Source organism: Coregonus lavaretus (assembly GCF_964263955.1).
Source record: "Coregonus lavaretus genome assembly, chromosome: 16".
Lineage (NCBI taxonomy): Eukaryota > Metazoa > Chordata > Actinopteri > Salmoniformes > Salmonidae > Coregonus > Coregonus lavaretus.
Window position 1 is genome coordinate 22,470,957 of NC_140003.1, and position 18,841 is coordinate 22,489,797.

The 18,841-nt window shown below is 41.7% G+C and overlaps 1 protein-coding gene across 3 annotated transcripts; it reads right to left on the reverse strand.

The window, feature by feature from the left end:
- Positions 1-2,715: 2,715 nt before the first annotated feature.
- Positions 2,716-18,837, reverse strand: LOC311144117 (MOB-like protein phocein). 3 transcript variants are annotated; one of them, XM_084180092.1, is made up of 8 exons: positions 18,369-18,658; positions 15,467-15,622; positions 5,837-5,899; positions 5,451-5,551; positions 5,126-5,255; positions 4,936-5,015; positions 4,714-4,825; positions 2,716-4,040 (listed from the first exon to the last, which is right to left on the reverse strand). In XM_084180092.1, the coding sequence occupies exons 1-8, from the start codon at positions 18,369-18,371 to the stop codon at positions 3,909-3,911; spliced, it is 777 nt and encodes a 258-aa protein (XP_084036218.1). In that variant the 5' UTR covers positions 18,372-18,658; the 3' UTR covers positions 2,716-3,908. The 3 variants fall into 3 exon arrangements, with proteins under 3 accessions (XP_084036218.1, XP_084036217.1, XP_084036216.1); XM_084180091.1 differs by lacking the exons at positions 15,467-15,622; positions 18,369-18,658 and adding an exon at positions 12,911-12,997; XM_084180090.1 differs by lacking the exons at positions 2,716-4,040; positions 4,714-4,825; positions 4,936-5,015; ... (1 more) ...; positions 5,451-5,551; positions 5,837-5,899 and adding exons at positions 14,908-15,100; positions 15,236-15,325 and having other exon boundaries at positions 18,369-18,837.
- Positions 18,838-18,841: the final 4 nt, after the last annotated feature.

Below are 18,841 nucleotides of genomic sequence, written 5' to 3' on the forward strand. Positions count from 1 at the left end.
TGCATTTTAATGAGGGAAATAAGTATTTGACCCCCTCTCAATCAGAAAGATTTCTGGCTCCCAGGTGTCTTTTATACAGGTAACGAGCTGAGATTAGGAGCACACTCTTAAAGGGAGTGCTCCTAATCTCAGCTTGTTACCTGTATAAAAGACAACTGTCCACAGAAGCAATCAATCAATCAGATTCCAAACTCTCCACCATGGCCAAGACCAAAGAGCTCTCCAAGGATGTCAGGGACAAGATTGTAGACATACACAAGGCTGGAATGGGCTACAAGACCATCGCCAAGCAGCTTGGTGAGAAGGTGACAACAGTTAGTGCGATTATTCGCAAATGGAAGAAACACAAAATAACTGTCAATCTCCTTCGGCCTGGGGCTCCATGCAAGATCTCACCTCGTGGAGTTGCAATGATTATGAGAACGGTGAAGAATTAGCCCAGAACTACACGGGAGGATCTTGTCAATGATCAAGGCAGCTGGGACCATAGTCACCAAGAAAACAATTGGTAACACACTACGCCGTGAAGGACTGAAATCCTGCAGCGCCCGCAAGGTCCCCCTGCTCAAGAAAGCACATATACAGGGCCGTCTGAAGTTTGCCAATGAACATCTGAATAATTCAGAGAAGAACTGGGTGAAAGTGTTGTGGTCAGATGAGACCAAAGTCGAGCTCTTTGGCATCAACTCAACTCACCGTGTTTGGAAGAGGAGGAATGCTGCCTATGACCCCAAGAACACCATCCCCACCGTCAAACATGGAGGTGGAAACATTTTTCTTTGGGGGTGTTTTTCTGCTAAGCGGACAGGACAACTTCACCGCATCAAAGGGACGATGGACGGGGCCATGTACCGTCAAATCTTGGGTGAGAACCTCCTTCCCTCAGCCAGGGCATTGAAAATGGGTTGTGGATGGGTATTTCAGCATGACAATGACCCAAAACACACAGCCAAGGCAACAAAGGAGTGGCTCAAGAAGAAGCACATTAAGGTCCTGGAGTGGCCTAGCCAGTCTCCAGACCTTAATCCCATAGAAAATGTGTGGAGGGAGCTGAAGGTTCGAGTTGCCAAACGTCAGCCTCGAAACCTTAATGACTTGGAGAAGATCTGCAAAGAGGAGTGGGACAGAATCCCTCCTGAGATGTGTGCAAACCTGGTGGCCAACTACAAGAAACGTCTGACCTCTGATTGCCAACAAGGGTTTTTCCACCAAATACTAAGTCATGTTTTGCAGAGGGGTCAAATACTTATTTCCCTCATTAAAATGCAAATCAATTTATAACATTTTTGACATGCATTTTTCTGGATTTTTTGTTGTTATTCTGTCTCTCACTGTTCAAATAAACCTACCATTAAAATTATAGACTGATCATGTCTTTGTCAGTGGGCAAACGTACAAAATCAGCAGGGGATCAAATACTTTTTTCCCTCACTGTATCCCCTCTCCTCATTCTGACGTGACATCACGTCTGCTCAGGCTCAAGGTGACACAGTTCAGACAAACAGCATATCTACATCCTGCCACCAGCTCCTCTCCCTCCTCTCCTTTCCCATAAACACACCCAGCAGGATGTAAACATTTATCAGGTGTACAAATAGACATGTTCGCTGTGTTGACGGTACTGACAATATCCAGGTCAGACTTGTCTATGGGCCTGGCAGTGAGTACAGTCATATTACAAACAGCCCTCTCTCTTTCTGTGATGGTTGTGTTTAACTAGGGGTGTTTGAGTTCATGCCTGGAGAAGCTTGTTTGTACAGTAATTGCTTGGGTGAATTCAGATGTTTTTTTTATATACATATACAGGACTGCCAAGCCACAGGGGTGCCTGGGTAAGTGGGAACGAACGGACAACATTTTGAACCTTTTTGAGATGTACACATACAGTACATTAGGGCTATTGTATTCAGTCTGATTGGTGCTAAACATCTAAAGTTCACTAATCTGTTCATGATGTCATCATTAGTGTATATTTCTTAAGTATTTTATAAGAATTTTATCAGTTGGCATCGGATCAGTAGCTATTCTGTTCCTGCACCTATTCTGTCATTGGAAATAGCTGGTAGTTATTTCATCATAGCCACATGGTACTGGTTATCAGGCCTCAATTGTTTCATTCTGCTCAGTGATGATGTAGATTCCTCTCCTCAGATCTTGAGACAAAGCCCTAGTTTCTTCAGGAGATGACACAGTGACATTTGACTGTTTGAAATGTTTGATCATGCGAAGGGAAACAACCAAGGGCTTGTTGTATAAGAGAACAACCCCATGCTGCTGTACATATCGTAGATGTTAACAAAAAGTATGTTTATATGAGCTCCCTTGTTTTGGGGATGGCGAAACAAATCAGTATTATCTACCTGTTGCAGTGTTTTCATTTTGGAGAAATTGTCATTTGTTGTCATTGGTGTTATCTTATTAAAAAGTTCTTGTTCCTCTTTGCGTCCAGTTGTATTCTCCGCTTCAGAAATACATTATATCCTTAAGAAATATACTGCCCATGATTTCTCACACTTACTGACCGATTGACTTTTAAAGCGCTTGGCCCCACATTCACATCTGCCAACTTCAACTTTTTCATCCAGGTATTGAGGCGTAAACCTTAGAAATTAAGTTGCAACGACAGATGGGGCCAATTTATACAAAGGGACATTTCAAAAAGTCAACAAGAACTGGGTAACAGTCCTTTAAAAAAAAAAATTAACAGACATCATGAAAATGTAACAAAATTCAGTTCATTAAAAAAGGAAAATTAAAAAGTGGGGCGAATAGACAAGATTCCTCTCACAAAATAACTTAATGATGAGGGGGAGGGTAAATGGCAAAGGAGGTATGTACTAAGAGCAACACAAGCAGAGAGATTCTGAACCACAAATGGATCCATTGCCTCTAAATCCTAGGCACACCTGTACATTTGAGCGGATTGGATACATAAGCATTATGGTCATAGCTTCATCTTGCCTTCCAATGGGCTGCATGGAAATGTCTGCATATTTTTCCACCAATCCTCTCAGATCTACAGGAGTGGCTAGGGGTCCATTTACAATTCAGCGAGAGAGAACAAAAGCAACGGAGAGAATGCAAAGGTGAAGCACCAGCAAAATAATGATAGTAGAGATGGAGGGAGGGACATGATACAGCAGGGGTTATTTACAGAGAGCGGATGAGTGTGTGCCTTTGTCATCAACACATTATAGTTTTACGTAGGTTTAGCAAATGCAGCTGCTCAAAACGTTAAAGCAACATTCCCCACAGAGTAGTGAGAGCCTGTCTGTAGTGTGTAGCTGTTTCAGACCTGGGTTCAAATCAATGATGTACATAAACCTTGGATTGCTGATGCTATGCATTGGCCGATGAGAGGCTTTGAAGCCATCGGTCGGCCATATTGGCACTCCTCAGAAAAGCAGTCCTCCATAGGAATGAATGGAATTCTACAGTATTTCATTTGAATGTTTCAAGGACAAAATAAAATAAAATAAAATTTGTAGTGGGGCCAGTAACATTACTACTTTCTTTTAAGGACATTTACATTTTATTTATATTTTTTATGTTTAGCTCACATAATTACAAATTATGCATTTAGGTGTCCGTAATAGAATAAATGTGGCAAAAACAATTGTAGACTAATAAATGTAGAAATGTTTTACAATGGTGGAGGGGTGCCAAGATGGAGGCGCGATGGCTTCAAAACAGTGTCCCCTGTCAGTCATCTAGTGTATATATAAATTATTGATTAAAATACTTTTCGAAATCTTTCAAATACTTTGAGCATTCGCTTTAGCCTGCCTAGAGTGCCTGATGGGCAGGGTTTGCACTTGTGGGACTCTTCTATTGGTTCCATTGCAACAGGCAAGCTCAATCAAGCAGTATTTGAACACACGTCTGGTCTCCTGTGTGTAGCTCTCCTCTCAGGCCTCGCTCTCCCCGGCTGAAGCGTTCTGGACCTCCTCCTCCAGGATAGGAACGATCAGGTTGTCCTTGGACATCAGGTTGTATTTCATCACGAAGCGTGTGAACCGATGGCACAGGAATGTCTCATTCTGCAGGGAGGGACATAGAAGGGAAACAAACAAGAGAATTAGGCTCTGTCCAGAAACAACCCATAGCACTTACCCCCTAGACACAGAGGTGAACCAAGAGAAGTAGAGTATGATATGAGGTCTGATTAACTAGTTTATAGAATGACTAACAGTTTTTAAATAGCAACATTATAGCTTTGGTCTGCTTGGGGTCATTACATTGACTACTGAGCCGGGTTCAGTGGACCATGAAGTGAACCTAATCATATGCCCATTGCCCAGTTCTAGTAATAACCACATATCAGTTTTTCCCTACAGACCTGGGCCCTGTTTCCCAAAAGCATCTTAAGGCTAATTCTAACGATGAACTTGGCCTTAAGATGCTTTTGGGAAACCGGGCCCAGGTCTGTAGTGCCACCTGTTGGCTGAATATGGAACAACCACAAAATGGAACATGATCATGACTCATTTGCCACAAATAAAGCACAATAACTAATTAATTATCATCATGTCCTCCTCAACCTGGTGTACACTTCTGGATATGTGCATTCCATTTTCTAACTTAAACAAGCAGAAAAAAAGCAGTTTGTGTCCCTGTGACGCTATAATATCAGTTTCAATAAGAATGAGGAACCCAAATCCTGCTCCTCTGCCAGGTCTGTTTGGGAAGTGGGAACTTCCAACTAATACTTACCTCATACTTGTCAAATATCTGGCGATGGTGGAAATAGGCATGAGAGAATATCCTATAGATACGGCGACACACAGAGCCCAGCTTGGCTACAGAGGACTCCTTGATGCTCACGCTGGGGAGAGAAGATTGAAAGTGTATGCGTAGGAAACCAAAGTATTCCTTTACACAGTGTGTGTGTGTGTGTGTGTGTGTGTGTGTGTGTGTGTGTGTGTGTGCGCTCACCGGCTGGGGAAATACTTGTTGCTGTTGAGAAGGCAGGCAGCTCCGTCCAGCGTGTGCCTAGTGTAGTCAATGGCAGGACACTGTGGACAGAAACACACAGGCAATTACATACATCTTAAATATAGTGCATGGCAGGCTAAATAGAAATATTAAATCCTGAGTGAATTTAATTCTGATTTTAGTAACACACCTCTTTGGGGGTCTTGTGTGCAGCACATAGGAAGATCCACTGCTCTGTGGCGGTCATCTGGGTGCAGGTCTCTGGGTGGCACTCACTCTGCAGTTTCACAGCTAGTCCATTCAGCTCCAGACAGAACTGCCTATATCAGAGAGAAAGAAGGGGTGGGTGGGGAATGGGGATAAGGAAAAAGATAGATGAGTGAGACTCAACACCAAAATCAATTACTGTAATTGATTTGGTAGACACACTCAGTGTAGAGTAATCAGTCAAGTGTGTAGTTAGCATACTGTCAAAGTAATACGTCTAGTAAGTCAAGTGAAGGAAGGCAGTGTACCTGAGGTGCTCATACTTCCACACTCCCTCGTCCTGTCCCTCTGGAGGCTCCAGGATCTTATCGATGTTAGAGCAGTCTGACCGGATGTTCTGCTGAATGTACTGAACAGGGACAGGGGTACCACTGAGGTTAGTCAAACATCCTGATTCTGCTAACATCCTTGTTAACAGACTAAAGTTCTGACATGGGTGACAATGATCACACTAGATAAGATGCTTTGTAGGTTTATAGGGCAGCAGCCATCTTAAAATAAGGAACAGCTCATCAATGTCAGGCTTGACACTTGACAGCTACGAACAGCATTCTGCAATCATGACACTTTTGATGCTAATTTGAAGCTTAAAATGGACTCCCCAGTCATTCCCCACTGACTAACTCAACCACACCTGCTGTACAGCCAGCGTGCTGTCCATCTCTTCAAAGGATTCATCCGGCCAGTTGTAGAAATCCTGCAGCGAAAGAGGGAGGGACAAAGGGATAACGTTAATCATATTCAAGGAACTGTATGTGTTCAATGGACAAAAGTGTCACCTCTCAGCCTTTCATGTTATCTAGCCATAGACAGCATTGTTAACGTTAGTTAACGTTAGCTAGCAACAGCTGTAATTGTTGACATGCTAGCTAACTGGTAACTGTCAGCTATTTTGACATAGCTTGCTAGCTAGTTAACTGTTGATGAACTGTAGTCTTCAGCACTGTAGTTAACTAGCTATAATATTTTGCATCAGCCAACTATCAAGCCAAGTAATTATTTGTGTTGACTTTATACTTATAAAGTACCCCAAATTAGCTAGCTATATTGAACAAAACTGTAAACGCAACATGCAACAATTTCAAAGATTTTACTGAGTTACAGTTCATATACGGAAATCATTCATTACACCCTAATCTATGGATTTCACATGACGGGCAGGGGTGCAGCTGGGGAGCCAGGCCCAGCCAATCAGAATTTGTTTTTCCCCACAAACGCTTTATTACAGACAGAAATACCCCCCCACCCCACCCCCTCAGACGATCCCACAGGTGAAGAAGCCGGATATTGAGGTCCTGGGCTGGCGTGGTTACAAGTGGTCTGTGGTTGAGGCCAGTTGGACACGCTGCCAAATTCTCTAAAACGACACTGTTAGCTTATGTTAGAGAAATTAACATTAAATTCTCTGGCAACAGCTCTGGTGGACATTCCTGCAGTCAGCATGCCAATTGCACGCTCCCTCAAAACTTGAGACATCTGTGGCATTGTGTTGTGTGACAAAACTGCATATTTTAAAGTGGCCTTTTATTGTCCCCAGCACAAGGTGCTCCTGTGTAATGATCATGCTGTTTAATCAGCTTATTGATATGCCACACCTGTCAGGTGAATGGAATATCTTGGCAAAGGAGAAATGCTTACTAACAGACATGTAAACAAATTTGTGCACAACATTTTAGAGAAATAAGCTTTCTGGGATTTTATATTTCAGCTCATGAAACATGAGACCAACACTTTACATGTTGCGTTAACATTTTTGTTCAGTGTAATTTAAGGTTACCAATACCAAATGTAAACTAGGTTGACTACTAAATTAGCTTGCCAAAAGATACCAACCCTACCGTTACGCTTGTTTACGCTGAGCTGCACTGGGGTTGGAACTCAATCATTGTTACATTAAGACACTATGGAGCTGGCGCGAGATATGGGTCGGAAAACGTACCTCAATGCTGGGATGGGATATGCCACTGTACTCCAAATTGTACCTTTATCCATACTGCTCAACCAAGAAGATTGAAATTCTACCAGTTTTCCTGGAAACCTGCCATTTTCAACCCCATGCTAGTTAACATTCCATAATCAGCCATTATGGAATGCCACTTCGTGTTTTTTTTGTCTTTTGTTATTTTATTAACAACAATTACAACACAATATACAAACATACTGTATATATATATATATATATATATATATATATATATATATATATATATATATATATATATATATATATATATATATATATATATATATATATACATACACACACACAGTGGGGAAAAAAAGTATTTAGTCAGCCACCAATTGTGCAAGTTCTCCCACTTAAAAAGATGAGAGAGGCCTGTAATTTTCATCATAGGTACACGTCAACTATGACAGACAAAATGAGAAAAAAAAATTCAGAAAATCACATTTGCCCATTCCTCCATGCAGATCTCCTCTAGAGCAGTGATGTTTTGGGGCTGTCGCTGGGCAACACAGACTTTCAACTCCCTCCAAAGATTTTCTATGGGGTTGAGATCTGGAGACTGGCTAGGCCACTCCAGGACCTTGAAATGCTTCTTACGAAGCCACTCCTTCGTTGCCCGGGCGGTGTGTTTGGGATCATTGTCATGCTGAAAGACCCAGCCACGTTTCATCTTCAATGCCCTTGCTGATGGAAGGAGGTTTTCACTCAAAATCTCACGATACATGGCCCCATTCATTCTTTCCTTTACACGGATCAGTCGTCCTGGTCCCTTTGCAGAAAAACAGCCCCAAAGCATGATGTTTCCACCCCCATGCTTCACAGTAGGTATGGTGTTCTTTGGATGCAACTCAGCATTCTTTGTCCTCCAAACACGTTAAGTTGAGTTTTTACCAAAAAGTTCTATTTTGGTTTCATCTGACCATATGACATTCTCCCAATCCTCTTCTGGATCATCCAAATGCACTCTAGCAAACTTCAGACGGGCCTGGACATGAACTGGCTTAAGCAGGGGGACACGTCTGGCACTGCAGGATTTGAGTCCCTGGCGGCGTAGTGTGTTACTGATGGTAGGCTTTGTTACTTTGGTCCCAGCTCTCTGCAGGTCATTCACTAGGTCCCCCCGTGTGGTTCTGGGATTTTTGCTCACCGTTCTTGTGATCATTTTGACCCCACGGGGTGAGATCTTGCGTGGAGCCCCAGATCGAGGGAGATTATCAGTGGTCTTGTATGTCTTCCATTTCCTAATAATTGCTCCCACAGTTGATTTCTTCAAACCAAGCTGCTTACCTATTGCAGATTCAGTCTTCCCAGCCTGGTGCAGGTCTACAATTTTGTTTCTGGTGTCCTTTGACAGCTCTTTGGTCTTGGCCATAGTGGAGTTTGGAGTGTGACTGTTTGAGGTTGTGGACAGGTGTCTTTTATACTGATAAGTTCAAACAGGTGCCATTAATACAGGTAACGAGTGGAGGACAGAGGAGCCTCTTAAAGAAGAAGTTACAGGTCTGTGAGAGCCAGAAATCTCATATTTTTAAGTGGGAGAACTTGCACAATTGGTGACTGACTAAATACTTTTTTCCCCCACTTTATATATTATTTTTTTTATCTACCAATTAACACAGAAACTTTATACACAGGTATACATTTTTATTTTTTTAAATAGACAAGGCTTCACAGGCATTTAGGGTCCGTTTTGCTATTCATTTTTTTAGATTACGCAGCATTTTCAAAATACAAATACAATTTATATTTTACAAATGTTGGCTTTTCTTTTGCCCACTTGCATTGATGTATATAATATTTACCATACAGAATGAAGAGATTCATTATATACACACTTTGTTCTGATCTAAAGCCTTATCATGAAACAAAAGTAAAACATATTTACCATCAAGACAAACCCTAGCACCAGTTGATCTAAAAAATAAATAATTATTAGCGCACTTTTTATCTTTGATGCATACACCATCTAATAAGACGCTGAAACTGAATTCCACATTCCTCTCAAGAACATAATTTCCATGTAAAAGTCTTATAAGGCCTGTAAGTATTGCATAAAAAACAAATGGCATACTCCTTCACCATCACTGGAAATCCATATCTATTCAAAAACTCGACATAACTATACAGTTGTCCATTTCCAATAAATAATTGTGCCACTAACAAAATACCGTTCTCAAACCATCTATGGAAAAATGAAGATTTATTCTTATATTTTATGTCTTTGATATTCCAAATCAAACATCTATGAGGGGAGAAGTTATGTTTATATACAATTAACCAGGATAGTAACACTTGATTATGGAAATTGGCTAATTTAAAGGGGAATTTATATTAGCTAAAATTGGATGTAATTCTTCATCCACCTAGTCTTAAAGATAATATTGGATATACCAAAATTCAAGCACATTTAAACCACCATGATCTAGAGTATTACATAATACACTCTTTTAAAATCATGTGGTTTATTCCTCCAAACAAAATAAAAAAGTTTCAAGTCTACTTCTTTACTTGGGGAACATCCAATGCTATTGCAGTATATAATAGTCTTGATTCTTCTTCAGTTTTTCACAACAATATGCGACCATTTAACCCTTAACAACCAAGCATCAAACCTGAACTTTCTCAGTGATGGGATTACAATTTTAATTAGTCCTTTGTTTGGTTTTTACATACAGTACCAGTCAAAAGTTTGGACACACCTACTCATTCAAGGGTTTTTCTTTATTTTTACTATTTTCTACATTGTAGAATAATAGTGAAGACATCAAAACTATGAAATAACACATATTGAATCATGTAGTAAGCAAAGAAGTGTTAAACAAATCAAAATATATTTTAGATTCTTCAAGGTAGCCACCCTTTGCCTTGATGACAGCTTTGCACACTCTTGGCATTCTCTCAACCGGCTTCATGAGGTAGTCACCTGGAATGCATTTCAATTAATAGGTGTGCCTTGTTAAAAGTTAATTTGTGGAATTTCTTTCCTTCTTAATGTGTTTGAGGCAATCAGTTGTATTGTGACATGGTAGGGGTGGTATACAGAAGATAGCCCTATTTGGTAAAAGACCAAGTCCATATTATGGCAAGAACAGCTCAAATAAGCAAAGAGAAACGACAGTCCATCATTACTTTAAGTCATGAAGGTCAGCCAATCCGGAAAATTTCAAGTGCAGTCACAAAAACCATGAAGCGCTATGATGAAACTGGCTCTCATGAGGATCGCCACAGGAAAGGAAGACCCAGAGTTACCTCTACTGCAGAGGATAAGTTCGTTAGGAGTTACCAGCCTCAGAAATGTCAGCCCAAATAAATGCTTCACAGAGTTCAAGTAACAGACACATCTCAACATCAACTGTTCAGAGGAGACTGTGAATCAGGCCTTCATGGTCGAATTGCTGCAAAGAAACCACTACTAAAGGACACCAATAAGAAGAAGAGACCTGCTTGGGCCAAGAAACACAAGCAATGGACATTAGACCGGTGGAAATCTGTCCTTTGGTCTGATGAGTCCAAATCTGAGATTTTTGGTTCCAACCACCGTGTCTTTGTGAGACGCAGAGTAGGTGAACGGATGATCTTCGCATGTGTGGTTCACACCGTGAAGCATGGAGGAGGTGTGATGGTGCTTTGCTGGTGACACAGTCTGTGATTTATTTAGAATTCAAGGCACACTTAACCAGCATGGCTAACACAGCATTCTGCTGCGATACGCCATCCCATCTGGTTTGGGCTTAGTGGGACTATCATTAGTTTTTCAACAGGACAATGATCCAACACACCTCCAGGCTGCGTAAGGGCTATTTGACCAAGAAGGAGCGTAATGGTGTGCTGCATCAGATTCAATGGCCTCCACAATCACCCGGCCTCAACCCAATTGAGATGGTTTGGGATGAGTTGGACCGCAAAGTGAAGGAAAAGCAGCCAACAAGTGCTCAGCATATGTGGGAACTCCTTCAAGACTGTTGGAAAAGCATTCCAGGTGAAGCTGGTCGAGAGAATGCCAAGAGTGTGCAAAGCTGTCATCAAGGCAAAGGGTGGCTACTTTGAAGAATCTCAAATATAAAATATATTTTGATTTATTTAACACTTTTTTGGCTACTACATGATTTGAGTAGTGTTATTTCATAGTTTTGATGTCTTCACTATTATTCTTCAAGATAGAAAATAGTCTAAATAAAGAACAACTATTTTTTCCAAGCGAAAAAAATATTTCGTGTTTTTCTCGTCTTCTTCCATCCACTTTGTTCTTGATCTCACAAAGGCTCATTTTTCTTTGTCCTCATATATTCTGTCCAAATCTAATTGTAGTTTGACTCAAGTCCTCTTGTCCATAATGGTAACAATGTCTTTGATTATAGACTTTTGGTCTTAGCAACCTCCTTTCCTCTTTTAATGGCCAACCTTCTGATCTTGTACTTCATGAATTCCCAGTATGCACCATATAACTTCAATAAGTTTGCCTTATTCTAGCATTCAGTTATAATAGATTTAGCTGCATTCTTGAACTGTTCATCAGCCAGAAGTGTTTTGTTAAATTTCCGGTAATTGTTGTTATTTTTCTGCCCATCTGTGAGTTTGATTGAAAGAAAAATGGCTTTATGGTCAGTGAGAACAGAGGTTTCAATAGAAACACCTACTCTGGATATGAACCAAAAATCGATTCTTGATTGCTTGGACATATCTTTACAACACAATGTAGATTGTTTTTTATAAGGGTTTTTATATCTCTATATATCAAAACCATCAAATCCCAAACATAAATTAAACTCGGAGGGATTATTCATTCTTGTAGCTCATAGAGATAAGCAATCCCATTGAAGAGCGCCAATCGAATTCCAATTCCCTCCTAAATTCAGTCTGGCATCCACAAATGTTTCTAAAAGTAAACAAATTTCCTGCTCGAAATCTTGAAATAGGTTTTTTTTTTTTTTTTACTGTTATTTGTAGCATAAATGTTTCCCAAGGCACATCTATAACAAAAATGAACCATCTTCCAGAATGATGAGCCTTACTCGACTACTTTACCTTTAAACTTCCCTTTCAAAATTGCCAAGCCAGCAGAATGGTTACTTCCATAATTGCACTTCGTGTTGAACAACAAAGGAGCAAAATTGGCTGGCACTGCCATTCCAAAATGTCTGCAGTGGCTACTGTTAGCTAACATGAGGACAAAAAGGGCAGTTTTCCCTGAAAATAGCAGTATTTCAATCTTCTCGATGTATCAGTGTGGATAAATGTACAATTTGGAGTACAGTGGCATATCCCATCTCTGCATTGATGTACGTTTCCCCACCCATATCTTGCACCAGCTCCATGGTGTGCCCATGATTGCGTTCCAACTCCAGTGCAGCTCAGTCGTAAACAAGCATAATGGTAGGGTCGGTATCTTCTGGCAACTAAGTTAGCTAACATCAGTTAGCTACTAGTTACTAGCTAACTATCAAAAGTAAAAAGTGGTTCTCTGATAGTATTCATATTGGCATTTTTGTAAGTCTAGTTTGCCAACTAACTAACTAGACAAGTCTCTAAATCTCTGCTGTGCAACGTTTTTAGCAAGCTACTACTAGCTTGCAGCCCCGACCCTCCTGTGTTTTTCGGAGGACATCTCCGAGCAAATTGCAGACAAACGACTCAAAAAGCCATCACCGAAATTAAATCCACGGTTGAGGCGAGGCAAGGCCGCAATAATCACCGATGGCCTCTTTACCAAATTCAATCGTATTCCGATTTATAGAAACATACCTTCGCCTTTGTTCCAGGCCTATTCCTCCTCAGAACTGCAGTACCCTCCGCCATGACCATCTCGACAGAATGCCCGGATGCAAATGATGCACAGACTTGTGTGACTGATACCAGGAACGGTGGTCATTCCTCCAGAGATATCACTGACACAAGTACACTGCTCATAAAAATAAAGGGAACACTAAAATAACACATCCTAGATCTGAATGAATGAAATAATCTTATTAAATACTTTTTTCTTTACATAGTTGAATGTGCTGACAACAAAATCACACAAAAAGTATCAATGGAAATCAAATGTATCAACCCATGGAGGTCTGGATTTGGAGTCACCCTCAAAATTAAAGTGGAAAACCACACTACAGGCTGATCCAACTTTGATGTAATGTCCTTAAAACAAGTCAAAATGAGGCTCAGTAGTGTGTGTGGCCTCCACGTGCCTGTATGACCTCCCTACAATGCCTGGGCATGCTCCTGATGAGGTGGCGGATGGTCTCCTGAGGGATCTCCTCCCAGACCTGGACTAAAGCATCCGCCAACTCCTGGACAGTCTGTGGTGCAACGTGGCGTTGGTGGATGGAGCGAGACATGATGTCCCAGATGTGCTCAATTGGATTCAGGTCTGGGGAACGGGCGGGCCAGTCCATAGCATCAATGCCTTCCTCTTGCAGGAACTGCTGACACACTCCAGCCACATGAGGTCTAGCATTGTCTTGCATTAGGAGGAACCCAGGGCCAACCGCACCAGCATATGGTCTCACAAGGGGTCTGAGGATCTCATCTCGGTACCTAATGGCAGTCAGGCTACCTCTGGCGAGCACATGGAGGGCTGTGCGGCCCCCCAAAGAAATGCCACCCCACACCATGACTGACCCACCGCCAAACCGGTCATGCTGGAGGATGTTGCAGGCAGCAGAACGTTCTCCACGGCGTCTCCACACTCTGTCACGTCTGTCACATGCTCAGTGTGAACCTGCTTTCATCTGTGAAGAGCACAGGGCGCCAGTGGCGAATTTGCTAATCTTGGTGTTCTCTGGCAAATGCCAAATGTCCTGCACGGTGTTGGGCTGTAAGCACAACCCCCACCTGTGGACGTCGGGCCTTCATACCACCCTCATGGAGTCTGTTTCTGACCATTTGAGCAGACACATGCACATTTTTGGCCTGCTGGAGGTCATTTTGCAGGGCTCTGGCAGTGCTCCTCCTGCTCCTCCTTGCACATAGGCGGAGGTAGCAGTCCTGCTGCTGGGTTGTTGCCCTCCTACGGCCTCCTCCACGTCTCCTGGTAGCGCCTCCATGCTCTGGACACTACGCTGACAGACACAGCAAACCTTCTTGCCACAGCTCGCATTGATGTGCCATCCTGGATGAGCTGCACTACCTGAGCCACTTGTGTGGGTTGTAGACTCCGTCTCATGCTACCACTAGAGTGAAAGCACCGCCAGCATTCAAAAGTGACCAAAACATCAGCCAGGAAGCATAGGAACTGAGAAGTGGTCTGTGGTCACCACCTGCAAAACCAGTCCTTTATTGGGGGTGTCTTGCTACCTGTTGTCTATTCCATTTGCACAACAGCATGTGAAATGTATTGTCAATCAGTGTTGCTTCCTAAGTGGACAGTTTGATTTCACAGAAGTGTGATTGACTTGGAGTTACATTGTGTTGTTTAAGTGTTCCCTTTATTTTTTTGAGCAGTGTATGTATAAATCATAGTATTTGAAGGATACATGGGCACTGTGTAGCTCAGTTGGTAGAGCATGGCGCTTGCAACGCCAGGGTTGTGGGTTCGATTCCCACGGGGGGCCAGTATGAAAATAAGAAGAAATGTATGCACTAACTGTAAGTCGCTCTGGATAAGAGCATCTGCTAAATGACTAAAATGTAACAAGGACCTTCCTTTTACCAAAACCAGTTCCAAATCCAGTTCCTTCAACACAATGTTATGCAGATCCTCTTTTCATATATCTGCTCAGGAGGTTAAAGTGCAGCAACACATCCAGATTCAATAGTTCACTTTATTATTGTAACAAAACATGATCAGAATTATTTACAATTCAATAACATAGAAAAAACTAAGACATGAATGAGGCAACATTCTTTCTTCTTTAACAGGATGGATGTTTTACAGTGAAACAGATTTTACTCTACATATTTGCCAAGGATGTCAGCATCACGGAACAGGAAGTATTCCTGAAAGACAAATGATGATAGAAATTAAAATAGACAATCAATACACAAACACTAATGAATATGGTGGTTGGACATAATTTTGAATGATCACTTATTAATCATATATCTAATAATAATAAAGTAGAAAACAGTTGCCTTGTCTTCCAGGTTGACTTTAGTTCCTCCATACTCTGGCAGAAGGACCTTCTCTCCAACTTTGACACTCATGGGTGTCAGGTTCCCTTTCTGAATGAAATCAGTAGATAAGCCAGTAAGACAACACAGACAGACTGTAAGCCACAGTTGTAGACAGACTCCAGTTAGATACACAACTCATACATAAGCTACTGTTTAGCCAGAGAGAGTGAGACAGAAGTAGTAAATTACCTTGTTTGTGGAGCCTGGTCCTACTGCCACCACTGTGGCCTGCAGAACCTTGCCTTGGGCCTTCTCTGGCAACATGATGCCCCCCTTCGACATAGTCTCTGCAGCCAGACGCTCCACCAGCACCCGGTCAAACATGGGAAGGAATTTCCTGAAAGCCTAAAATATGTAGGGGAAGTGTTTTATTTATGACGGAGACAATGTACAACAAAACATTGCAACTGATTTAATCTACATAGCTCATCTGAGGTTGAGAAGTGTTGGACTCTTCTACAGTGAGTGCTTGACATTCCAATTGTTATACCCTGAAATAGCCACTAGATGTAGAGTCAATCGATTGTGTGAACTGATAAAGGCATGAGTAATACAAATGCACGAGAGGGGCCCCTTCAATAGCCAAAAGGAGATGTGTTGTAACCATCTGCCATCATCCACTGAAAATATGGACTATGTACACCCTTCAAAACCTTAAGGTGGATTCCAAGAGTTCCTGGTTTGGTAAGAGTAGTCGCTCTTTTTGAATGGCTCTTTTTGGTGAACGTCTGGAACCGAATCACATCTGTGAAAGAGACTTTCATTTGGCTCCCTGACTTGCATACGGTTAGGCCTACTACTGTTTGAGCTCCAGACAATAATTATATGCAAAAAAGTATTAAAAAAATTACTCACTGCAGGAACAATAGATAGAGAGGAGAGAGCATTTCTGGTCCACACATTTTTGCAGTGCGTTCATTTTTGTAGGCCATCTAATAATTTGGGTCAGGTAAAAATGTATTTGAACTCACGTCACGAACTGACATAATGGCAGGCAACTTTTTAGGCTTTACATTAGATATTTGCAATTTTTTGATGGTGATATATACATTTAAGCGCTACTGAACAAAGAGCTGTTTGGGAGCTAAATTAACGTCTCTTTTAGCTGAACGGAGCCAAATGAGCCAGCTCACTGAACACTCAATACAAGAAACTTGTCACTAAAGGTATACATAAACCTACTACAGGTTAGTGGTACTCTCCGCTATATAATAATTGAAGGAGTGAGTGGAGCTGAAGATATGATGGTGGATGCCCCGCAGCCTGTGGAGATTCCGTGTTGTTCAACAGTTGAGGGAAACTGATATGCTGATCGTGAAGGTGGATTTTGTGGCGTTTATTGCGCATGTGATTAATTGTACTGCCCAAATGAACAAGTCCAAGAAACTGGCCATAATTGTATCTGCGGCTCAAAAGGTTCTTGGGTCTCCAGGACTTCACGGCCGAAACATTGCAAGGAATACTGTATGAAGATGCTCTTCTTTCTCAGGCCCCAGAGACTGAAGGGATCGGAGTTGACGTTTGAATCTGACTAAAGGAGTAAATTGATTTGTTTTTGTTTCTTTGTCTTTTAATTATTTGGAAACAATATGAGCATACTACCCCGTACAGTGGGTGGTGGCATACACCTCATTTATTTTTGCGGACCGCCATAATACCATAGAAAAATAGTGGTACCCTCCTCTACTTCTAACTGTACAGGAAATCATTAATGAGGGTTTGTTACTGCCCTTGACTACTAGCAGTGTCCATGCAATTTGTAAGTAGAGCCTGCCAAAGGCAACAAAGACACTGTTAGTATTCACTATTGAAAAGGCATAAAGCAGCATTGCCCAAACTTGGTCCTCGGGACCCCAAGGGGTGCACATTTTGGGTTTTGCCCTAACACTACACTGCTGATAAAAATTATCAAAGCTAGATGATTAGTTGATTATTTGAATCAGCTGTGTAGTGCTAGGGCAAAAACCAAAACGTGCACCACTTGGGGTTCCGAGGACCGAGTTTGGGAAACCCTGGCGTAAAGCAAGCAATTGGTAGATATCTGATGTAGGACGATTTTCACGCTAAAACTAAAAGACTACTCAAAGTAGAGTATGGATTCGCTCTTTGGCCAGCACAATGCAAGGTGCTTAGGAGCCAAAATGTTGAAGAGTTGAAACACCAGCTGCCTGTCTGGTAACAGATGTATCTTTGACCTTGAATGAAGGTTGTCAGTGAAACAGGGGAGGGACAGAGGAGGGTCTGTTGTTCCAGGCTGTTGATGCCAGGGCAGGGCTCTCCAACCCTGACCCACATATAAACTTCTATACTAATCATGGCAGGGATGTTAAGAGTAAATTCCAGAACAGGTCAGGGAGTGTGTGCCGCCGCACCCCACCCTGCATAGTTTGAAATATTACAAGTGTGGCAAAATGAATGGGCAAATAAAATGCTGTGACGCAGTTACACATGGGGTCACAGCGTCTGCGTTACCCGGAACTGGTTGATAGCGCCGGTAATTCCCTTTTTCGTTGTGCAAGGACACAGACAGTGAAATAAACTGGACACAGACAGTGAAATAAACTAGAATAACATACAATAGGTCAAATAAAATACCACACTTGTGCAAAGGACCATACACATAGCATGTGGCATCAATTTAGATTGCAACAGCAAATGCTTCTCCTCATCACTTTATTCGTTCTTCATAGTTCACTAGTACCCATCAACAACAGTGCCAATTGTGAAACTCGTGCTGGCAATTCTCTCCATATATAGCCAACGATTTTGAGATTGATGGTGCAAGATAGCAAGTTATCTCGAGCTAGCTAATTTAGCTATTCGACAATCAGAAGTGTGGGACAATGCATGGCAGATCGCATATGTCACTGTATGACAAGCCTTTACACAGTAACGGTTGCTAGCTAATCTGATAAAATCCTCCTGTATTCTTGGTCATGTCTGACCTTGCCTGTGATAAATCAAAGCATAGTTTAGCTACTACAACACATGATGAAAATCGGAATGCGTGCTAACTCTGCTGGTGACAAACAGGACATTTGGCATCCTAAATTATATTATAGCTATGTGTTTTTGATAAAGAATGTCTTACCATTTTTATGTGAGAGACCTTGTGATGTTGAGGACCGACTTCTTTGAGCGTGGATTTGACACACTGAACTAGAATCTCCACGTGAGGAAATGTCGAGAACTGGTTCGCGCATGCGTGTCTTCAAATGTCCTTACTTTACTCTTCCTGGACAGTTTCAGTTCCAGAATATTCCATAACCCCTACAGAATGCAAAAGGCACGTATACATATAAAAGTAACACAAATGTGGCAGAAGGAACTCGCCAGAACAGTTCTGATGAAATTATAACAAATGTTTAATGTGTTCTCATGCGATTGCAATTTGCAGCAACGTTGCACAATGTGTCAACTTTGAACTCCCTTATTTCTCCAATGGCGCATGAGAAAATTCTGGAACCTGGGGCCCTGGAACGAGCATATCAGTGAAATGTGTAGTTTTATCGATAAGTTAAACACACAAAATAAATACTTTCCCTAAAACAAAGTGCATAAATA

What these genes read in the sequence shown, in the direction of transcription:
- LOC311144117 (XM_084180092.1), bottom strand. An exon ending in GACCAGGCTCCACAAACAAG is followed by an intron (nt 5,900 to 15,466) that starts GTAATTTACTAC and finishes CTTTCGCTGCAG; the next exon opens with GATTTCTACAACTGGCCGGA. An exon ending in TGGAAGTATGAGCACCTCAG is followed by an intron (nt 5,256 to 5,450) that starts GTACACTGCCTT and finishes TCTCTGATATAG; the next exon opens with GCAGTTCTGTCTGGAGCTGA.